Source organism: Cyprinodon tularosa, unplaced genomic scaffold (assembly GCF_016077235.1).
Source record: "Cyprinodon tularosa strain WSP-4 unplaced genomic scaffold, ASM1607723v1 ctg90, whole genome shotgun sequence".
In the NCBI taxonomy this organism is placed as follows: domain Eukaryota; kingdom Metazoa; phylum Chordata; class Actinopteri; order Cyprinodontiformes; family Cyprinodontidae; genus Cyprinodon; species Cyprinodon tularosa.
The window spans coordinates 10,722-34,840 of NW_024039674.1; the positions used below are offsets into that span (position 1 = coordinate 10,722).

Consider the following 24,119-nt stretch of genomic DNA (forward strand, 5'->3'; position numbering starts at 1 on the left):
CTTACACTTGGAGGAAAAGGCCACATACAGTATAATTAGGCTGCTTTATAAAGAGGGATTGCTTTCTGTGTTAAATCCACACAGGAGACATGGGCCAATTGTTGGGTCTTCTACAGCTTGACTGCTGCTTCTGATGTTTTACTGTGCCAAGGGTCAGGGCTTAAAGAAGGCAACCAGCTGGAGGGATATTACAGGCTGAGTAATATAGCTAATAAGTAAAAAGCAAACTGAAGTTTGTTGGCACAGCACTTTTTTTCTTATATGAACTTCATTTGTGAATGGAACAACTCTAAGATGTAATTGCGAAGAAAAATGGCGGCTTGCATTCAATGTCAATGTATAGGACCTTTTGCTGTGGTTACAGCTGCAAAGTTGTTGGGTTAAATCTTAACCAGCTTTGCTCATGTGGAAAATGTGTGTTTTTTTTTCTATGTAAAATTGCTACAAGTCTCTCAATATCTTATAGCTCTGGCTATATGTTTGAATTTAATTATTTCAGTTTAATTGTTTTATTTATTTTAAGTAATATAGTTGTTGAATTCAACTTCCTTAAATTCCCTTTGTAGAACAGGGTTTGCAGGATTTTTTCCTGCCCCAATCCTAAAAATTTTTTCTTCCAAAATGTCCCTTTATTTGTCTTTATCCTTATAACCAACCAATCTTAACCAATGACTCTGATCTTTCTTGCTTGAGAAAGGCATTCATGCATGTTTCATGATAGGAATGATCTCATCTTAGCAGAGCAGCTTTTTTCCTATTTGATGTATCCCCTACAGTTTGTCTGGCAAAATGCAAACAGTGTTTTTCTTAGGCTTTTTTTACTCAACCATTATTATCTATACTCTTTATCTATACTGCTTTTTTATTTTGTAGAAAGTGTGGTTTCTGATTGTCTTATAATAATAATGATAACAACAACAACAATGATAATAATTGAATTTTATTGATCTCATATTGGAGAAATTTACCTCTGCATTTAACCCATCCCTTTGGGCTGCCATGATGGGGCGACCGGGGAGCAGTGTGGGGTTAAGGATCTTTTGCTCATCCCTGTGGCTTGATGCTACTACTACCGTGTATTACAGTAGAAATAATGCACTAATGGTAGTGTTCAGGGGGGATTAGTAGGATGTGTTAGGCAGGAATCTTTAAGATTTAGGTATTGTTTTATAGTGTCACCCTACTTCTGGATAGGGCAGGGTAGTTAATTTCAAAAATGTAAATTAAATGTAAATTAAAATGTAACAAAATTTAACAAAACACAATTTTCATATTGCAGATGCACTCAATTTTGGCCACGTTACATTTAACATTTCTGACTCCAACCCTTTAGGTGGCAGTAATGCACCTATAGTGTGTTCGGGAAGAGAGAGTTGCAGCAAACATTAAAATATGTGCATGCGAGTAGAAGTCAGCACTCAACCATGCAAATGTGATCCGAATTATGTGCAAACTTTTAAAAGAAAAAATAAATGGGAATTGGATGCATTTCAATGCATTTGAACAAATTAACCAAGGGAGGCAAAGTGTAATCTTGTCACACATTGATGTTACACTTAAAAGTAATAAACTGGAAGAAGAGAAAGCAAGTTAGCATGGACCAACGATCGGTGATGGGCCAAGGTGTTAATGAACTTATTGAAATTAAGCAAATTGTATGTACCTTACCAATGTCAGCTAGATTTAGCAATTAACTTGTGGTGCTAATGCTTGTATTTTGGATAACAGCAGGAGAAAAGGCTGCTTAGAAAAAAAAAAAATCCAAAACTACCTCAAGTGAGTGTAAAAACTTTTTGGAGAAATGTAATAAGTTTATTCAATTTTTTTTGTTTCCAACTCTTTTAATACTTTACTTCAAAATTCACATACAAAAACAAAAACAAAGTGGATGCTTACAGCTCTAGTAACAGTAAAGTCCTGCAACAATTAGACTGAACAAACATGTTTCGAGTTATTAAAAACAATAAAACCCCATGCTGGTGGTAACTGCAAAGTAATATCAAAATAAAATGACAATATTAATCATTTAAAGTTCTCTAACAAACCTATGAGGTTTCCACTGAACAACCATGTTTACACAGACGCAGAGTTTCAGTGTCTTATAGAACATAATATGACAGTATTTTAATTGTAATCTTCGTGCATGCTAGTTGAAATGCTAAAAAATATATAACTCCCTGTCCCACCACTAGTGGGCAGTACGTTATTTGAAGCTCAATAAAATATACACCAGTGTAGAAATAAAAATAGAAAAATAAATTCAAGACTACTACTCCTTTTGTTTGTTTCTTTCTTTCTTTCATTGTTGTCCTTGTCAGCATCCGTCTGGCTGTGTGCGTTAATTTCTACTAATTGCAGTTATACTGTGGATGTGGCTTACATAGTATGTGTATCTTCCCACTGGTACAGTACATTCAGTTTTTCCTATGTACACAGCTATGCAGATGGGGATGCTTTCAATCCTTCTACTCTGCAACTGGTTTTTGAATTGTGCTATTGTCATTTCAAGCATGCACCTTTTTGATACAGTAGAACAGCAACATGGACAACCGAATATTGCATCCCAATGAGATTTTTTTTTTCCTGATAGTGGTTGCATAATCTCTCTTGTGGAATCTATGCGACATTGAAACAGATGTGAAGTCGGTCCCGGTTTAAACTCTGATCTGGCGGCCTTTTGTTCATAGACACACTTGTTTGTTTGCAGGGAGGTTTCCTGCTGTGTCAGTCTGTTCTCATTAGTGTTTTGTCGCCCTCTCCAAACGTGTAACAATGTTTTTTTTTTTTATTATTAACAGTTGGACTCAAACATTTTTAAACCCATCAAGGTCAACATTTTAAAGCCTGAAGAAAAAGGAGGAAATAAGAAAATAGATCCTCCTATCTAACTTATTTTACATTTTCTGATTCATAAAAAGGGTTACACTGAATTTTATTCATTTAAAGCCTAAAGAAGTGAAACTACAAAGAAATGTATGTAGAGCTACTACTTTCAACCTTGGCCTGACAGTTAACCCAACAGTTTCACACGGTCATCAAATCCTATTTTTTATTTTTTTATTTTTTTATCTAGCTATGTTTACATGCTCAACATTAAAAGATAAGAAAAATGTATTATAAAAGTTTTTTTTTCACTGGGGGTGTTTGAAAGCTATATTCTTTTTTACATCTTCTCTGCTGCACCCACATTTAAAGCTATTTCTTTCTCCATATGCGCACATAAGAAATGAGTGAATTCACCTAATTTCAGCTTAGCAAACTGAAATGATCTTTAGAGAAAGCTTTCACTCAAAAACAAAAAAATAATCAAATTAAAGTGTTGATGTGGACATAATTATTTGGAATAAAACGACTGTGTCATATAGACATGCCTGCTAAAATAATCTAACATTAACTTGTCATTTAAAGCAATACGTAATATTGATGCAGGGTGCACATGCGCACTGAGGTCAGCCTGTCTCATTCAGAATAACGTGATCTTGACAAGCGTTTAGTTGCATGCCGATCAGATTGGAAACTGGGTAAAATCTCCTCTTTGTTTAATCAGATTGTGGTCTGATCCTGCTGATAATTTAGATTCCTTATAACCATGTAAGGATAACATGCACTTATTTTAGAGAAACATGGAAAATGAGTTCAGTCCATTATCTAACAAGTTTAGCTAGTCATGTCGATATGCGATGGCAGTTTTTGTTTTTGGCTGTATGGGCTGTTGCCCAGAGCGTCATTGAAAGGGAGAGGTTGATAACAAATGTAACTCATCTGTCAGTTGTACCTTCGACAAGTTATAGATGATTCCCTGAATTTATGGTAATTGGGAGGCGTCAGAAGAAGAGCGGTTTATACAAAAACAATTCTTCCGATTAACTGGGATTATGAACTAATTAAGTGATTAAATATCCATTAACTGGAGTTTACAGTCTCAAAATATGTTTTTTGCTGAAAGAACAACCCACTCAGAACAGTAATAAATCTGTACAAGCGATATATGCATTTTGCTTAAAATAAAAAACCTCCAAAGCTCCTCAAATTGTTTATTTTTAGCTTTACTTTTTTTAAATTCTGTAAAAATTCCCTTTTTATCACTTTTTGTTATCTAATTATTAATTGGTTAATAGAAAAATAATAAACTGATATATAAATGACCTAAATGATCATTACTCATGGTTCTGAAATTTATTTGATTTTGATTTGTCCTTTGTGGTTTCTGTTTTAGGCTTTATCGATCAAAGCAGTATAACATTTTTCTTTACCCAAGTTAAGGACAAGATATGAATCGCTTTATGTTTTTTTTTTTTTATCCTGATTCCTATACAGATTATATTGAGATCAGTCTACTGATCCAACATTTGTGCTGCGAATTCTTTTTTTGACGATTCTTTAGGCTGATATTGCTTTTTCTTCCCCCATTAACATAATAAAAATGATCTTCAATATAAATCACAATAGATATTTATTAACAAATCAAATAAAACATCTTAACAATGGATAGTATGGAGGTAACGGGAAAGCATGCTACATATAATATCTCAAGGCATGACTGCTGAATGCATTAATGAATCGGTGAGCATATGCACACATCAGCTGATACTCAGCTGTATATTAGTTACTGCATGCTGTGTCTGCTGCTTCAGATGCATCACAACAACACAGTAGTATTACATTCAATGCATTTAAATCAATTGCATTACTCCTATTTATTAATGTATCTCTTCTGTGATTCTAGCTAAATAAAAAAAAAAGATTAACAAATGAACAGCAAAATACGTACTAACAAATTTGAACAAGTTTTGGAAATCAAAGCACTTTAGCTAATATTTACAGCTAAGCTTAAAACACACTGATATAACTGTCAAGTACTGTCTTTTATCTTTTAATCGATTTTCATCTCAAAGACATCGTTCTCCTTCTGTTTGATTTTTCTTTTGTGTCCCAAAAAGCTGTTTTTTTTTGTTTGTTTTTTTTGCCTCTCTATCTTTAGCTCCTTGTCCTCTGAAGACAAAACAATCCTAATTTTTTTATTTTTCCAGATTTTATGTTATTACACTGTCACACGTACAGGCCAATGAAATTAACTCTCTGCATTTAGTGGGCTGCCTTTGCACAGCTCCCGGGAAAAAGTTTGGGGTTGAGGGTCTTGATCAGTCCGTGGGAGCGGGGCTCGAACTCAAAACCTCTGGATTCAAAGCGCAATCCCCCAACCACTAGGCCACCACTCCCCTGTTTTAATGAAAATTATTTCAGAAGGAAAGTGATGGAAGATAAGTAGAAATATTTCACAGAATCAGAGTTTTCTTCCGCAGCCATTTTAGTGCTTAAACCTAAAGCCGGGCACGCTTTGTACAATATTTTCAATCTTGGCACGCAGCTACAGCTCAAACTGTACAAAGAGACTGCAGGTTTTAAAAGTTCCCTGATCACTCTACTGGTTCTTACGCTGTGTGGCCTGATGCTCTGATTCATTCTACCTGCTCACACTGCACGTCCAAAAACCACTTGTCGGACTGAGCGCCGAGACATGGCGCTGGTCAAACTCTTCAATCTGGAAGAAGAAGAAGAATTCCTTGTTCGCATATGCACAATGCACGAGGTTCTGGTAAATCAGCTCGTAGCTCTGCTTCAACAGCAGGATTTGCTCATGAACCCTTTATGAGGGCCGATTGAATTTCAAACATGTTTGATATGTTTTGGGAGGTGAGAGGCTGAACACCCCTCATTACCCCCTGTAAACTACTCAACTCAGGATGCACAGTGAGGCTTAAAAACTCTTAAAAACGACTGAAGAATCTGCTCGAAAATGGCAAGTTATACAGTTTATGCCCTCCTTAAATCCTACAGAAAACCCATGAGATGAGATGATGAGAAGAGTGAACAAGCAAGGATGTAAGACTCAGATATAGTATGGTCAAAGATCCTTCTCAGTGCTCCAGTGTTGTCAAATGACAGAACAGGTTGTAAAAAGTAGTAAGGGATTAGATAGGGACTGTCATTTCCCAGCCTGCGAAACTTTATCCTGTATTTATTTAATGTAGAAGTAAAATTTTACTCATTGGATGTTAAGCTGCTGCATATAAAGGTTGATTTTAGCTATGGCTAATTTGTTATTAAATAAAATAACTCTTAATCAGAAGGGCCTACTCCCAGCACTCCTTTACTCCATCCTCTCTTACCTCTCCTTTTATTCCTGATGTATTCCCAACCTCCCAGAGTGATATAGTGTCTGTTGGGATGTGATCCATCTCTATCATGTTCCATATTAACATATCTCTGTCAGTCACCCCCCCCCATCATCATCCCCTCCGCTGCTCTTTCTCTCATGTTATTGAAGACAGAAAGATCAGAGGGCCAGCCATATCCCCACACTCCATCAAGGGTGTATGCATGCGTGCGTGTGTGTGTGTGTGTGTGTTGGTCCTGCTGGCTGGCAGGAAGTTGCAGGCTTTGATGGTCACGCTCCTCAGATGTGTCGTTTCTGCAGACGGTTTTCTGGAGTGACACGCCAGGTCTCAGCTTGTTTGGTTAGTGCTGCTAAGATCAGACACACACACACACATATAAATAAAGGGATTATATGACATTATTTCATGCAGGTGACGGTTTTCACCAGGATGGACACATCCAGCCATCCTGTGGACACACTGTGCCAGGGTGGTTCTACCTGTTCACTTTTCTGTCACTAATAATTGCTTCTGACGCCAGACTTTTCGTACATTGGTCGCGCTTGTCATGCAGCCGATGCGGGGAGTTTTTTCTTTTTTTTTTTGCTTTGCCCCGAACTTGCTGGAGAGTGGCAGGGAGGCTCCGCTTGCTTTGTTTTTCCAACCAAGCCGCTCCTCCTGCCGGCCATTCGGCTCAATGTTTTGTCAGCTTCCTGCCTCCTGGGAGCAAACTGTGAGCTTGTCACTTTTTCCTCTGATGACTTCCTTTAAATGTGTATGTACATTTAAATCGTAATATAAAGCAAAAAAAAAGACATGGATCATACAAGAAACTGTCTTAAAAAACATGAAATGTGATTGATGCATGGACGTAAAGTTGGGGGGGACGGGGGGGACATGTCCCCTGCACTTTTTCAAAAGTCTGTTTTCGCCTCCTGTAAGTTTTACTGTCCAGCAACAATGTTACACTACAGTACACAGATATTCGTGCACAAGGACAAGCTGAAGCCCGCCTCCCAGAGTTTAGACCGCCCACATGTGCCACTGTATCTGGTCTGTGATTAGAAGGGCAAACATATGGAAGTTAGTTATATTAAAAAATACTTGCGTCTCCCCTCTTCTGAAATCAAAATTTCGGCGGTGGATTGACGTATTTTACAGACTTTTCCGCCTCATCACCTGCCTCATCTATTCCTTCATCCATCCATCAGTTCATTTGACCGGCCGTTAATCCATGTGGACATATCAGCTGTTTAATTCACAGTAAGTTCTAAAAAGATGTTGAATAATGGAAATCTAAGTTTGAACCACAATGAAGTTCTGACATATAGATGTACAGCAATGCTGAAAAGATGAAGATGGGGGGGCCTGGATCTTAAGGGAAGTGAGATGTTAGCAGGGAGCAAAATGATTGGGAAGAAAAAGAGGGAATCGAGGCAGGGTTAGTGTGGTGGAAAAAACTGGGGCAGGCGTTCTCAAAACACAGAGGAGTCCAGATCAGAAATAAGAAAAAAAAATTGAGGAAAAAAAAAAAAACTGGGAGAAGAAGCAGGCGGCAGGGGAGGAGGAGGAGGGGGGAGAAAGAGGGAGGAGGGTTTGTGCTGGTGCGGATCCTATGAAGTGATCGCAGCCTGCAAGCCCACAGAGCACGGCTCCGCATGTTCAAGCTGGCATTTCTGATTTACAGATTTCTTTTTTCTTCCTTCGCTTTGATTTATTTATTTATCTTTCCCTCTGGAACAAACAAAACCAAGAGGATGCACAGTGACTGTTCGTGGCACAGCTGACAGCAGAGGAAGCAGCACAGAGACTCTCCAGTTAGCGTCCTTTCCTGACCGCGGCTTTCCTCTTCTTCGGGAGATTATAAAGGACAAAAGCTTTTCCTCCTGCGACCGATCCACCAGCACCATCCTCCTGGTGTGTGTGAACAGAGACGCAGCCAAGGGGTGGACGCTGCTTTTTTTCTTTTTCTTCTCCCAGCCATGAAAAGCATGGACTAAAAGATGATGCAGCCTGGAGGCTTAGTGTGAACTCGCAGTGCAGGAGCCCCTTCCCTTTACTGACGAGGCCAGACCGAGAGGAGTGACTCTACGAGAGGAGGGAGGGGGGCGGTGGGGGGGGGGGGGGGGGGGGGGGGGTTAAGGCATTGCACGAGAAGGAGGGAGGGCTACCCTTTTTGGATTTTTATATAGGATCTTCCTTTTTTTATTTTTTTCCTTTGAAAATCAACCCCCCTCCCCCCAATCAACTTTCTTCTTCTTTTTTTTTTTTTTTTTTTGCAATGCTCCGGCTTTGAGCTTTAAAGAATGTGGAGGCAACATTTTCCAGGCAAGCGGCATGTTTTCTGTTTTCTTTTCTCGGTGTCTAATAAAGTCTGGCATGCTCGGGGAGGTGGGAGGGGAAGTGGGTGGGTGTCATGAATAAGAAGAGGTCAGAAATGTCTGAGTGGGCTGGTGTTATCGATAACTTACTGGTCAAACCTCTGCACCTGGCCTGTTTAGATTTTTGACCTGCAGTCCATCAGAGTCTCAGCAGAAGAGAAGAAAAAGAAAAGCGGGTGATCGGGGGGGGGGGGGGGGGGGGGTGTTCCACATCTGTTAGTGCCATGTGGGTGCCGGCTCCTCAGGGCCGCACAGAGGGCAACATTTTAAACATGCGTGTGTTCAGTTTCTTGGCAGGGGCCAGACTGGCAGGGCGAGCCACCGGCTGGGGACAGGGGTGGGGCACAGGCAGCACCAGGACAAGTAGCCTTTGTGTGTTACTTTTGGAAAAGTGAAAGAAGGGAAGGGCACAGTGGGGGCTGCCAGCAAAGGGGGCTTACATCCTCCCTCCCTCCCTCATCCGCTTCACCCTCTTCTTTTTAGCCACTGCTTTATCAGTAATCAGGGAAGAATTAACTGAGTAAATTCAGAACACACTCTGGCGGAGCTCCATTAGAAATGGAAGGGAGCTTCACTGAGGAAAACAAAGTGCTGTTTGACTTAATGGCACATCTGTGCATTATGCCACAGTAAAGCACGTTGGGCATGTTGCCAAGGTGCTAAACTGGTTCCCATCCATTACTTACCACGTCTATACAGCTGGATTCCCACTGTGCGCATGTAGTCCTGCCGGGATCGCTTTGCATCTGGAGCCTGCGCTTTATGCATGACACAAAATGGGGAACCTGGGCAGACTTTCTTTGCAAAATCATACTCACTTTAGATAGCTTGACACCAATAAAACATATACTGTAATATATATATTTTTTTAAATCCAGAAAAGCAAAATATACTCTACTAAAAAACACTTTCAATGCACAGATAAAACAGGGACCTAAAAATGATATTTTTCACATTGAATAGATGCTATGATATGTATAAATACTTGACTTTAATTTAGAATATAGAATTTAACTACCTATATTGTTTGTTGTTGTCAGAACAATTAAGATGAGTAATCAAAAAGTCAATATAATTTTGAAGATAAAGAAAACGTAAGAAATTTATTCTTTAGAAATGTATATTTATTAACCCATTTAACATGAGAAAGCATTCATGAACTATATAATACAGTATCTAGTGTTAGAGGTTTATGATCTGTATTTTTCCAAGGTTAGAAAATGAAAAGGATTTATATACTGGAGCAAGCAAAAAAACTGTCCAACCATGCACAACTTGCTTTAGAGTAAATATTGATCGATAATAGTATTAAATAAAAACATGCAAACTTAGAGCCTAAAAACTAATCCTAATATTAGGAAAATAATAAAGAGAACCCATATAAGCGTGTGTGTGTGTGTGAGGATGGTGTCACAATCACATCTAGTGACTTATAAACAACTTAAAGGGGACAACATCATAATTCACTCAAATGAGGTACATTTAGCTTTTTGCCTTAATTAGATGAGATAAACTTCATGAAGCTTCAGTCTCAAGCTCAAGTCTGAATCAAGATTTAAAACTTTAGAATCCCAAATAATATCCAAGGTCCATGAGTTTGTAAGTCTTATCTAAACTGGAGTCTGAATATCTGTCAAGAGCAGCTGAACAAAGTCATTTTATACAAACCTTTTTGTATTTTCTTGTTTTGTTTAGTTGTTGTTTTTTTTTTTTTTCTTGGCTAGTTTGCATGTTTTTGATCCAGTTCCTCCTTCAGAGGTGTTTACTGCATGGGCAGTTTATGAAGAGAACTAGGGAAGATGTTAATGTGTCTCTAATGCTACAGAATCTATGTTGTAACTTGTGAAAAGTAATTTGCCTGCCAGAGTTCTTACCATTGCCAGATGTTCAGCCTGATATGTGTGCTTCCGATGATGTCATCGACCCAAACGCACAACAAAGCAGAATTACCTGTAATTTTTTATTTTGTGTCTTTCCTGAAAAAAAAAATTACTTTATTGAATTCTTCAGTGGTAATCCATTTTGTTGGTATTCTGTTATCTCTGTACATTTCTTCAAAGTTTTTGTTGCAGCAGAAGACAGACCCAACGGATAGTTGTTAATCTAAATTTCAAAAGTATTTGTGCTTTATGCTGATTTGTTGACCTGAGATTTGAGCAAAATTTTTGTTTAAACTTTGAGCAAATTACTGGGAAAATGGAAAAAAAAATAATTATTGGCAACTTAGAACTATTGACTCAGACTTTTTGGGAACAAAACAACATAATATGATACTTTACATATTTGCTTACTTTGAATTGTGCATGCAGTGTGAGTGACAGTCGTTGATATGGGGTCTTATGATACGGCCAATTGACCAGGGTGGTATTGAAATGGAGGGATGAACCGGCAGTATGTATATAAAAGATAACTTTGTTAGTTGTGTTTGAACAAGTCTTCTCTTGCGGTCAGTGGGGAGGTGTTAATAGTCGTGGGTGTGGGAGGCGGCAGAGGAAAGTGCTTGCCCAGGGCACCTTCCCTCAAAGACCCGTCACTGTGCGAGGGAGTCTTCATATCCCACCCTCTTAAAACAACCTCTTGTTGTTTGACTCACTGCCTGATGGCGACCGTGTTTCAGGGTTAAACTGCTGGCCACTAGCAAACTGGCACTAGAAAACAGGAGCGTAGGGTTGCTTGGTAACAGCAGATTATGACGACGACGATGATGATGATGATGATGATCATGATAATGAGTGTGGTGGAACGGCTTGTCTGGTCTCCTATTACTTCCTTTCTGTTGCGCTATTCTTTTCTTTCTCCCTGTCCTTATTTTCTTTTTTTCCCTTATGACCACATCATATTTCCCCTTAACCACCCCCTCCCTCTTCGCTGGTCCCTCTCCCCCCATTGGAGGCAACCTAACACCAGCAGCGGAGGCTAGTGGTAGGAAGAGACTCCCAGCTTCCCACTACCACATAATGGAAACTCTGGTCTCATCTCCCAGCGCTGCTCCGCTGCATCCCGCTGCCAGACTCTCTTATTAAGTGTCGCTGACTGAGAAGCCAAAGCCTCAGGCCTCTGTTTTTCTCTGCGAGGCTCTTTTTTAACAAATCTTGGTACTCTACATCAAAAAAAAAAAAAATTGTTGTGTTGTTTTTTTCTCTCCATTTTTAAAGCAAGCCTAGATTACAGGAAATGTAAATCTGACATCATTCTTATTTTTGTCAAGTTCAATAGATTCAACTTTAGAAAAGGGCTCCACTTCTTGCCTTGCAGCAAGACTGTTCCGGGTTCAATTCCTGGCCCGGGGTCTTTCTGCATGGAGTTTGCATGTTCTCCCTGTGCATGCGTGGGTTTCTCGCCAGGTACTCCGGCTTCCTCCCACAGTCCAAAAACATGACTGTTAGGTTAATTGGCTTCTCCTTATGTGTGAGTGTGTGCGTGAATGGTTGTTTGTCCTGTTTGTTTCTGTGTTGCCCTGCAATTGACTGGCGTGCTGTCCAGGGTGTACCCTGCCTCTCACCCATTGACAGCTGGATAGATGGATTGATCCACATTAAGGCCACTGAAGTCAATATGTCTGCTATGTTAGAGACATTAGATATGATCTTTGAAAATCATAGCATGACCTGCCTTCATCATTTCATTTCAAGACTAGTTAACAGAAAGTTATCGACCTCAAGGTATTTTAAGTTGTTAGCAAGTGTGCAGCATTATAATAGTGTGCCTAGTTTTATTAGAAATGCATAAATCAAGGTTTTATTGCTGTTTTCTTTTTAATTTATGTGAGATTCATTGATCAAAGGCCTTCAGATTTTAGAGGATGTACTGTCAGAGCCTCTCAGGGAATGTTTCATTTTTTCCAGTTGTATAAAGGAGAGGGCATATCTCATCCATTGGGAATGGAAGGGTGCATGAGGATGTTTCTAACAAATTACAAATGGCTCTTCTGGCTAGCCATGTAAGGACAGCTATACAATTGGCTATGTGGGATGCCAAAGTGTGTATGTCAGGGAGGGTCCCAAGCAGAGGATTCAGCGGAGACTGAGAGTAATTCAAAACGCTGAGCCCCAATATGTGGATAAGGAAGGGGAAAACAGAGACATGTGAGACTAGCTCGACCTAGATTACATCTTGCAAATAGTCAGTACCAGGGAAGAGCCAGACCGACCTACTCCTGGACCTGTGAATCCTATGCACCACTTTACACAGGAGGATGCGGTATCTAGCTCAGATTGATGAGGAACAAATTAATTGCAGTGTACTGTAGAAATATTGATTAAAACAGGAAGTTTTTTTAGTGTCTGTAGAGATGACATTAAGGGAAGACACAAAGTGAAAACAGAGAAGTAGAGCAGCATGGAATCTCTTCAGTCGGCAGCCAGCATGGCTTATCGTTAGTGCTACAACAAAATAACATTGCTAAGATATTTGCAGAACAGTAAAAGTATAACAAATCTGGCAGGACAAGGCCGTCCTAGTTCTTATTTTCTGTAAGAGATTCTTTTGTTTGCCAGGAGGTTTTTTTCGTTTCACAAAGATTGCAAGAATAAGAAGTGAAGGGATTGAAAAAAGCTGTTTGAGATAAAGACTGGAATGCATTTGAAAAGATACAACAATTTGGGGAGCACATTCACTTTAATTCAACTGAATATACCAGCAATTAAAGGACTAATCTGCATCGATGACCTAATGAAATGGTAGTCAGAATACTTTTCCTTAGGTCTTTCATACACGATGTTACACAAGAAACCCAAAGAAAAGCACAATTATCACTTAGCTCATTTTCAATCCGCTGCAGCACATAAGGTCTATTCACAGTAATCAAACCTGACCTAAATGTTTTCTTTTGTTTGGTAAAAAACTCTTATATCTGTCTTTAAATGCTGGCTTGCTGCTTACTTCCTACAACCATAAAAACAATGAATGCTATGACTTAACACTTTTTTTTTTAGGGAAAATATATGATTTATTAATAGTTTGTGGTGTTTTTATGTTCTGATCCTGACATGCTTAATGTCAGATCTTTATATGCCATTTGATGTAAAAGAGTGACAGAAAGAGTTCATGAGATTAATACAGTTATTTTAATGTAGTTAATGCTTTGATTGTTTCCTGTTTGGTAGCTAATTAGAGGCTTTTATAACCAGTAGAAGCGAAGTGGCAGTTATTAAATGTGGGGTGCTGTGAGGTCAAAGGTAAACATATTTTAAACTAGTCAGTTTTGCATATCACTGCACATTCATGTAGTGCAATGTTAAAGCGTTGAAAACTGAGTGAAATGTTCAGAAAGTTGCACTGGCAGCATCTCTTTGCATTTAGAAAAACAAAGTTGGTTAATATAGTATAAATAATGAGACAGTTGCTTATCCCTTTACAGTGTGGCTGCACTGGGTTCCCTTCTTCCTCTCACAGCTCAGTCTATTTGAGGAGGAAGCGCACATTTTTGACCACACACATGCAAGGACAGATGCAGGTTGTGTGAATGGAGAGAGAGATAGATGTGCACACCCTTCATAGTAGATCAATTAGAGAGTGATGATCTAAGTTTTCTGTTTTTGTAAGGTATAACAAAAAATTATTTCACTTTTACCCCCAATATTTTGTAGGTATTCTTAAAAATATTGTGAGAGAAAAAGAGTCGTTATAACAAGCAGAAAGTTTTTATAGTTGTCAAGATTTGACGTGATTTGATTTGCTGGATGAAACTGCATCCTTAGCCTGAGATCAGTTTGTTTAACGCAGGCTGAAAACTTTCTTGTAAGAATTTATTTAAAATCTTATCTTATAATATTATAACACTAATTTTGTTGTATTTCAACTTAATTTATTATGACTTTATTCCTGTAATTTAAACAAATACATATTCAGTTGTACAAAACTTCAAAAGATTGTAATGAGATAAAATTATTATGATAAATATTGAATTTTAGCTTTTCTGATTTTTAATAGATATGTTGAAAATGTACACCTCCCTACCTACCTTGAAAATCTCCTAACCTCATAGTCATTTCTTATGGGAATCAAATGTTTAAACAGTTTCTCTTTGTTCACATCTCTGTAGAACTATGTTTGTTTTATATGATTATAATCAGACAAGCAAACATCACTTCAATCCCCGGTTTTGTTGATTTGTTTCTCACTTGTTGTGGTGCTTAAAGGTAATTAATTTTGTAGGAGGAAAATAATTTTCAGGACTAATCACCAGCGAGAAAAATCATTAACTGCAGCTCCGGATCTGACAGACTATATCATTACACAGACCCAGCAGGGGTTGTGTTTTGTGTCGATGTGTGCTGCACAATCTTTTTGGCAGGTAAACGCACAGCAGCGTCTGCCTCCCTTAGTGAAAATTAACTCATAGGCGGTGGAATCAGAGGCAGCAAAAATCTAGACACTCATTTAGCTGCCTGGCAACAGTTAAGCAACCAGCAGAGGAAGAGGGAAGACAGAGGAATGAAAGGAAGTGAGTGGAATTAATTAACAGAGGAGGGATATTAAGAGCACTCCCTCATGCCCCCTAATACTTCACAGTGCTCCAGCTCTCAGTGATTAGCACATTTGTTGACATTTGATGCACCATGTCTAAGTGCATCCCCCCCCCTCTCATTTCTGCACAACTCACAGGTTTATTTCTGTTGCTGGTTACCAAGAGGGGATGAGCGGCAGCATCGGCGAGTGTGCAAAAAAACAAACAAAAAAAAAACATGGCTGACCTGCTGGATAACGCTCTAAAATGCCTAAATGTTGCTCTGTGAAAGTGCCATAGAGTTTCTATAACAGAAAGCTGACAGAGCGGAAGTTTTTATTCCTGTTTCGGTATATTAAGGTGAGATTGTTAACCAGACTAAGATTTAAATATCAGCCGGGATGAAAGATGAGTAAATCTGGGGGTGGCAGTGAATCTGATGAAATGTGATGATTGCTGAAGGGTATAAAATGGAGGATTTCACTGGGAAAATTGGTTCTTCGAAAACAGCTCTGCCGATGGGAAGCTCTCAGAAAATCGGATGCATTCCTTTAGGTTTAACCATCAAAGAGGTTAATCATCTTTTAAATACACTACGGATAAAAGTAATGTGTGACATACCCAATAATGCCTCTTTTAAGAGCTAACGGCTGAAACATTGGCATCTGCATTGCAGGTTTTATTCTTCGTTTTGGACAGGATGACATTTCCTGAAGACTGATCAATTTGCCCTTTGTATCCAGAAATGCATTATTTTATTTTGTGATCATATCAAGCGTTCTTGTTTGCCAAATACAGTGCCTTTTACGCAGTATGAATACCCCAAGTATGAATCAGATGGAAATGATACACAGTTTACAGGATCTTTTGTGTTTTTTGTTTTATAAATAGAAAATCTGAATAGTGTGGCATACCTAAGTATTCAGACCCTTAGTTTGGGGGGCTATGAGGGATCATTTTATATTTCTTCTGCCTCTCTTTTGCAGCCTCTCAGGTAGTTCTTTTTTCTAGATTACCAAATGCTTAGCAACAACCATCCATCCTTAGACTTTAACTTTATTGTAATTTTGTGTAGTTTAGTTTTTAAACAGCTTTCACACAGTTAATGAGCAGCTTGGCAGTGAAATGAACATTTCCTTTTCATCCACCCATCATCTCTGACCAGCTTCCTTGTTGTACAGAGATACATCCCCTTTGCTTAATGCTGCAACCTCTTCTTCACATAACACAGTGTTGGCTAAAGGCTAAATCTGTGGAGTACATCTTCTAATAGTTGCCCTGGTGACATATTCTCCCCCCGCTGGTTGTGAGTTGGTGCAGCTCCTCCAGAGTTCTGATGGGCCACTTAGCTATTTCTCCTATTGCCTCTAGTCTGTTTAGGTAGGCGGACATGGCTTCTTAGGTTTTTAGCTGTGCTTTACTCTTCATTTTCGGACGAGGTGTTGAACAGAGGTCTGTCAGATATTTAAAGCCTGTGGATTTGTTTTATAGCCTCTGCTTTAAACTGATTTCCCTAACGCTCTATATAAAACCTGTGTTGTCTTGTGTTCCTTGGTTTTATGATTGATTTTAGTTTTTAACAGCTAATTGAACCTACGTCTAAATTGCACAACAGTGTTTTCCAAAATATTGTCATCTCATTTCTGATTTCAACAGTTAGTTGCAATAGATTTTAACTAAGGGTACAATTGGGGTTTTAATGTAAGTTCGACCAAACATTTCAGATTTTTATTGGTAGGATTTGTAAATGGGGGATGGGGGCGCAATTTTAAATTTGTTATCTAAAATTGGAAAGGGTTTTGCAAATTTGTAGGAACACAATAGCATGGCAAGACAAGGATAGCATAAAATCAGAGAAACGCTTTAGAGATCCATGTCACTCTAAGGGAGCTGCACACACCGACAGCACTAGGGGGAGAATCTTTTCCCAGAACGACTACTACTTGCTCTCTCAATAAGTGTTATCTTTATGAAAAAGTCAAACAAAGAAGTTAAATGTTAAAAAGAAAGTAAATATAAAAAGGATGTCCATGAACAGACCATTCACATGGTAATACATGTTGTTGGAAGTATGATGCTGTGGGGATGCATGGTAATCTAGGTATTATGTCACAAAAAAATTAAACATTTGTAATCTTTGCTTTTGCTTCAGAATTACACACCACTATGTGTTGGTTTATTGATTTTTTTTTTTGCAGGGAGGAGGATATATAGGAGCTCATTTGACGTGAATACTTTAGCAAGGCACTGTACTGTACCTGCACTTCACTTCCATGGCTTTGAAGTGCAACTCTTGCATCCTCTATTGTTACATAAATCCATCTCAAGAAAGTAGAACACATCTCTGTTACCATAACTTTTTTTGTGTACTCAATTCCAATATTTCAATATTTTTGTCCCAGTTCAGACATTTCCCTGCTGGTTATTTTTAACCTGTGCATAATTAATCACACAAACTCACTGCTCTAAATCTATTTCCTGACTTGAAAAAAAAGGTGCTCAAAATTCACGCAAGTAACAACATTTAAGGGAATTAAATTCTATCCTATGTAATTACAGACTATTTCCAACGCACAAACCACAGGCACGCTGTCAAGCTGCTCGATGCAGAAAGGTGCTGATAACGGTGTTATGAATGCATCACTTATCAGAAGCGCATGCGGCGGTTTTGTGAAGCTGACAGACCCAGTGATTCTGGTTCAGGCCGGTTTGATATATATGCTGTCAGTTTACCACAAGGGGAGTGTTGCCTGTCACCTCCGTGCTTCCCCTGCCTGAATACATCATCTCCTCTACATCAAAATCAGCAGAGTGAAAATCAGCCTGTCACACGGAGGACACACACATTCACACACTGTGCCGCACAAAGCTTATGGAACGGGGGGAGGAATAACAGCAGAGGAGGTGGAGTGACAGTTGAGCTGAAGGAATGACGGAGAGAGGAAGGTTGGAGATCACTGAGAGACAGCTGAGGAATGATGGCCAAGGTCGGGAGGAAATTTATGTGAGAAGTGAGATAAATGACTCAAAAACGCAGCAAGCAAACAAATACATGGAGCCAGACTTCAGCAGAGGAGAGTAGCTGTCAAAAGATGCTATCGCGCGAGGATCCCCAGGAAGAAAGCGTGATACAGCAGATGATGCTGGGAGATGTAGCCAGGGAAAGTGTCTGTAGCAGGGAGATTCAAAGAGCAAGTGACTAAAAGGTCAGCTAGAGATACAGAGAAACTCAGTGGATGATTCACAGAGTTCAGCCAATCTAACTTGTGCCTGAGGGTTTGATGGGGGACTGCCAACAGCTTCCCCCCCTCCTGCTTCATCCAATACTTCTCTCACCTACACACCCACTGCTGTCTGAAACTGTTAAATACAAGCCCCGCTTCGATCGGAGCACTTGTTGGTTCTTTCTGAAAGGCGGTATTTTAATGTTCATTTTATATGCAATCAATGTGGTGTGAATGGGTCAGCCGGCCTCGCTGGAAGTTAGCAGTGCTGAGACCTCATTTTTCTGTTCATACCAGAAATGTTCAGGAAAGATCGGAGCAAAGAGAGAGAACTTCTCTGACGAGATGCAAGCTAAGGGTTTAAGCCCGCATTCTCCCCTGCTAAAGCTGTTCAAAGCTCTAGAGAACTTTGAGGACTACAAAACTGCCTTTATTGTGCCTTAGTGGGGAAATTAAGCTATTGCGGTGAAGTGAAAGGTAAATTAAAAAGTAAAAAACAATAAGTCAGTGATTCTACTGCAAGGTACTAAGGATACTGTGCAGTATTTATAGATTTACTCTATCGTTTCTATTCTGGCTTTTAAAAGTGTACTATATGTTCCTGAATACTGAATAATCATGCAGAAAAATACTTAAGAAAACATAATGGGAGTGAAACAATTAATCAGATTAATTGTGATTAATCGATTATTGAAATAATCATCAACTAATTTAGTAATGGAATACCTGTTAACTGGAGTGCAGAGACTCTAAAATATGCATTTAGCTGACAGAGCGATGTATTTAGAGCAGCAATTATATCAAAATTGTAAAAGAAAACTAAAAATTTTGCATTTTAAACAAAAAAACATTTTCGTCTGTCAATATGTTCTATCCAGAACTGCTAAAGTGGAAAAGATTTTGTTTCCCCTGGTTTGATTTCCTAAAAATTGTTCTTGAAAGAACCTTTTGCTGTCCGATTATTACTCGATCAAAAAATAATGAAAAAAATAATGGACACATTCATTGATTTGCTATTTAACCTTCAGGTCTAGTCCTGTAATAATCCTTTTTATATTATTTTGGCAATATTGGCTAATATCAATATTTTCCAACATGCCAATATATATATATGTTGATCCTGGTTAATCAGAAAATGTTTTTAGATTGAAAGGGTTAGTTGGTTAGTGTACTAAGTGTTGGGTTTATAAATATAGACAGTCTTTCTTTCTATTGATGTAAATTAAGATGTCGTTTTGCACATGTGACAGACAGTCGGTGCAGGATCACCTGTCTGCATCGGGACTCAGGGTTTACGTAGGAAGCAGCGGTTGATGGATGAAAAGGGTCAGTCAGTCTGATTATTAGCACATCTCCGTCCTCTGCAATGTGACGGGGATAATAGCAGCTATTCCCTCCGACCACCACTCTTGTCTTGCATGCAAGTGGTGTTAAAAATAAAGCGTGCCAAAACTCACAGCAAAAGCCTGTCAAGGGATCACCATGACAACAGACGGGCTGCAGGAGGCAATCCCTAGCGCTGTGATATCTACTCAGCCTGCCCTAAGTGGCTGCACTACTGGACTGCTTGCTTTTTTATTCCTCTCTCCTGTCATTTTCAGTCTTCAGTTTCCCCTTTCATCTCCCTCTCCTCTGATATGACTCCTGGGAGCTTTTAAGGCTAACAGGCAGTGCTTAGTCTGTTTTAAGCATGCTACGTCTCTCGCAGCACTTATGTCTGTTTATTTTCCTGCCTTGCAACACACACACACACACATACACACACACTATTAATGTTAAACCTTCTAATCTCAGTTACCTACCCTAATCAACCTGCTCTGATGTAATCCCAATGTGCGCTGACACTGTGAATCCTACCACTCATTGACCTTTGAGTCTTCTCTTCTTTCCCACCTGTGTCAATTTGGGACAAAATACTACTTGAAAGATTGCTGTAAAAATAGCAATTTTTTTTCCAATAAATGGCATAATTCATATAAACTTCACATAAGAAATATTCTGCAATTTGCAGATTTTATAACCCCTTTAATGCCTGTGCTTAATGTCTTTTTTTCACACTTTTAAAAATTATTCTCACAGGCCATAAAATTTAGATCAAGAAAACTTTTCCTGCTTATTAAAAACATATAAACCCTAATTTCCATTTCTTCTGGGAGAATACTGAATTTCTTTTTTTTCTTTTTTTTTCGAGAATAGATTAAAAAAAAACTGGAATTATCAGATTGCAAAAGTGTTTGCACCTGTGAACTCATTATTTCATGAAGCATAGCCTGCATTGCCCTGAACATTCAGTCTCCTTAGTCTGAGTTTATTTTTTATCCCTACTTGTGCATATTTGCACATCATTTATTTGATGCAGTGTTGTTCTTAGTAGTGCAAACTAGGCTTTAACTGTGGAATAGAGGAATGTAAACATTAAGCTTATACTGCTATGATGTCACAATATTATTCAGATTAAAGGTATAGTGGATGGTTGTTCTATTTCGGGGTGGATCATGTATGTAAGTGGTCTTCTTAATTGTCAATCATTCTGGTCATATGTTTACGTAAGGCCATCCTACGTGCTCGGCCCCATTTTCACTTACCGGTGGTAAGTCTGACCTAGTGGAAAAATTGCAAATCTTCTTCTGGAAAGTAACCTTATATAAGTGATGCAACCAGCAACTTTTAAACAGAATGTGCACAAAGAGAAATGGGCTGTTGCATGCTCTCGCACTCGTTTAATAAGCGTACCCTCTCCGGAGCGGGTACAGGGTTGTGCATGTTCATTTTTATTTTTAAGTGGAGAGGGAGGGTCTTTGCACATCACTGTAAGTAATGCCATGTGTGCACTGAAGAGGACAGTACTGAAATTAAGGGTTGCATGAGGTATTTTCCTCTTTTGGACATTAATGCGAACAAAAAAGGCTAAATAGATAAATGAAAACAAAAATAAACAGAAAAATGTGAATGGACTCAAGAGGGATAGAACAATAAGCAGTGATTTCATGAATGAGGTTTGGCTTTTAGGTCTGTATGTGATCAATTAAGGCTTGGATTCTTCCATTGCTGTTATAAATTATGGCTTGGATTTCTATAGTCAAAAGGTTTTTGGGGGCTTTTAGGCCCATCTGTACATGAAGCGACATGAATATTTATTCTCATCACTTGTTAACATTGTATGAAGCAGGGCTGATAATTGTCTTCCTGCTCGGTGCGACATGCAGTCTTCTTCAGGGATGTGTGAGAAGGTCGAGCCACCGGGGAGCTCAGCTCCTCTCTGCTCTCTTCACTCTAAGTGAGAAAATGGGAAACGACTCGCTCGGTGACAGACCCATAAAGGCGACACATGCTCTGTCAAGTGCGCTGCTGCGCTGATGTGAATCTGCTATGGGGTTTGTTCTGGGCTTTTAACATTTTCTCAAGTCTTCTCCATTTCACTCATACATTGCTCTATGAAGTACGGCGTGAAGGTGATGATTTCTGCTTTGTTTGCTATTGATCAAATCTTGATTCCTTGCCTTAAAAGCAAGTAAATGCTTGTCCATTTCTGCCTGTAGTTTTCAAAGCGTCACATTGGGAAATGTGTTTTCCTTTATTGCTATATGAATACACCCTTACCTTGTTGCACTTGTGTTAGGTGTACATTTTAAGAGTGTGACGCAGGTGTTTTAGAGCTGTGATTCTGAGAGACTTCCTCTAAAGTCTAATCCAGTCTGAAGTAGGTGCATTGATTTATTGAGCAAGCCTTGTAGGTTTGGAGCAGCCCTGCTTCCCACGTATTTCTAATCACCTTTTATTTTTCTACTATTTCTACTATTTAAACATGTATTTATTTTACATGGCATGTTTTAATTTGATGTTCAACGCCAATGTTCAGTGCAACAAAAGAAGAAAGTACAGAAGCAATAACTACTGTATAGTGGCTATTTTTACATTCCCAGTATTTGCAAACTGTGACAATGTTGTACAGTCATGACGAAGCAATCTTTGTAAAGAGTTTAAATAAAACAAATATGTAGATATCAGAGGAGAAATGCTCCTTTTTGCCTTTATGCAGGGAGCATTAATTATTTCTATGAGGAGCAGGAAATGATTTAGGTTCACATATGAGACAACAGACATAGAAAATCAAAATGATCATGTTTAAATTTTAAACTGGCTATTTTGTTCAATATTAGCATAATATATTCATATACCAAACCTTTTTACAGCTTTTAGAGCTGGCTACATTTCATTTCAGCAGAACCAAACTGTTTTGTGTTCAAATAGATTTTCTATCTTGAATTGTTAAAGCTCTGTTGTAGATCATTCTCTGTTGTTTAATTGTTGTGACTGTTGCCTGTGGCCAGGAGGTCCCACAATAAACTAGCTGAGAGGAAAAAAAAGCATGCAGAAAATAGCAAAAAATCTCAAATCATTCTGAAACTACAGATTGCCCACTTTAGAACCTTTTCAAATGACTCTAAAATATTAAATGCTGATTCAAGACCAAGTTATTTGTATTTACCCTTTGACCTTTAAATGTGATTACTCGACCTTTAAAGAAGAAACCAATCCACACTATTCGACTAAAATCAACTGTAAGATTTGATATTATAAATCATAATAACACAGTTTCTAAATGTTGCTGTAGTTGTGTAGTAATTAATTAAATGTTTTCCATATGCATATACCACCCTATCATTGGCATATATTTGAAATCCTGCATCGAAAGGTTTTTTATAGATTGTTAATATACAACATTAAACAAATCAAGGTGTTAAAGCATTAGACTTGCATGCCAGTGCTCAAATATTTAACTTGGACTCGCTGAAACTTTTAGGGGAAGAACAGGCTTATCAGGCCCAGTTCACAACTGGTATTGTGCTACATTTGTAACCCTTGGGATTCATTAACCCTTTTCTGACTAGATGATTCAAAGGGCTTTGCAGATTGCCTTACAACTTCCTGCCACTCAAAGAAAATATGTGAAGGCTAGAAAGAGGTTCATCTTTTTTTGATTTTTTTTTACTAATCAAATGAAATAAACTGAACTGAATTGATCATCATATCTCATTTTGGCTAAAGTATATCAGTAAAATGAGTAAATCAGCTGCTAGTTTCACTTTAACCCTGTAATGCCAAATGTATCATATTTGTCTAAAACATGTCTAAAACATTCTATCAAACCGTGTTTGCTACAGTGTTATAGTGTAGTAAGAGGGTAGATCAATTGGTAAGTTGGTCAAAAAGCCATCGACCAGGAGCCACTTTAACCCAAAAGAAAGCTTGTAAACTCTGGCTGCCTAAAAAAAACAAAACAAAAAATTAAATGCTGAGTCATGTTTTGTGCTTTATATATAACAAACAATGCTCTTTTGTTCAAAATTATGATTATCCCCCTCTTCTTATGCATCTTCAGGTATTCGGCCCCAGATCATGAATGGGCCAATGCACCCGCGCCCGTTGGTGGCGCTGCTGGACGGGCGCGACTGCACCGTGGAGATGCCCATTCTCAAAGACTTAGCAACCGTTGCCTTCTGTGATGCCCAGTCAACACAGGAGATCCATGAGAAGGTAGAGCAAATGCACACAGACACACAGCAGTGTTTTCATAAAATATGGGGTCATTTCATTGACTTGAAATCATTTTATATGGCCTAACCCAATCCTTGCACCTAACCCTAACTATTACAATCATCAGTGGTGGCTGGTTGAGTTTTCTCTGGGGGGGCTATTAATTCAAATTAGACGTATACCAAGAAACAATCAAATGTATGCCAAGTTAGCACACCTGTAAATGAAATTATGCTGTGTTTTTATAGTGGAACTATGCAAACTAACAAACATCTAAAAAAAAAAGTACATTATATTATACAGTATTTTTTTTCCATTTGATCCCAGATTGTTCATGCTTTGTTAGCATTTTTTCTAAAAACTGCTTTAA

The 24,119-nt window shown here is 38.6% G+C and overlaps 1 protein-coding gene across 2 annotated transcripts in view; it reads left to right on the forward strand.

Moving 5' to 3' along the window:
• The first annotated feature begins 8,374 nt into the window (after nt 1-8,374).
• LOC119775951 (C-terminal-binding protein 2) overlaps nt 8,375-24,119 on the forward strand; it is a 46,465-nt gene continuing 30,720 nt past the window's right edge. The window contains exons 1-2 of one of the 2 annotated variants that reach the window (XM_038274115.1): nt 8,375-8,486; nt 23,595-23,749. In XM_038274115.1, the coding sequence (XP_038130043.1) occupies nt 8,465-8,486; nt 23,595-23,749 (177 nt within the window). In that variant the 5' untranslated portion in view covers nt 8,375-8,464. The remainder of the gene's footprint in view (nt 8,487-23,594; nt 23,750-24,119) is intronic. The other variant, XM_038274114.1, reaches the window with a different exon arrangement.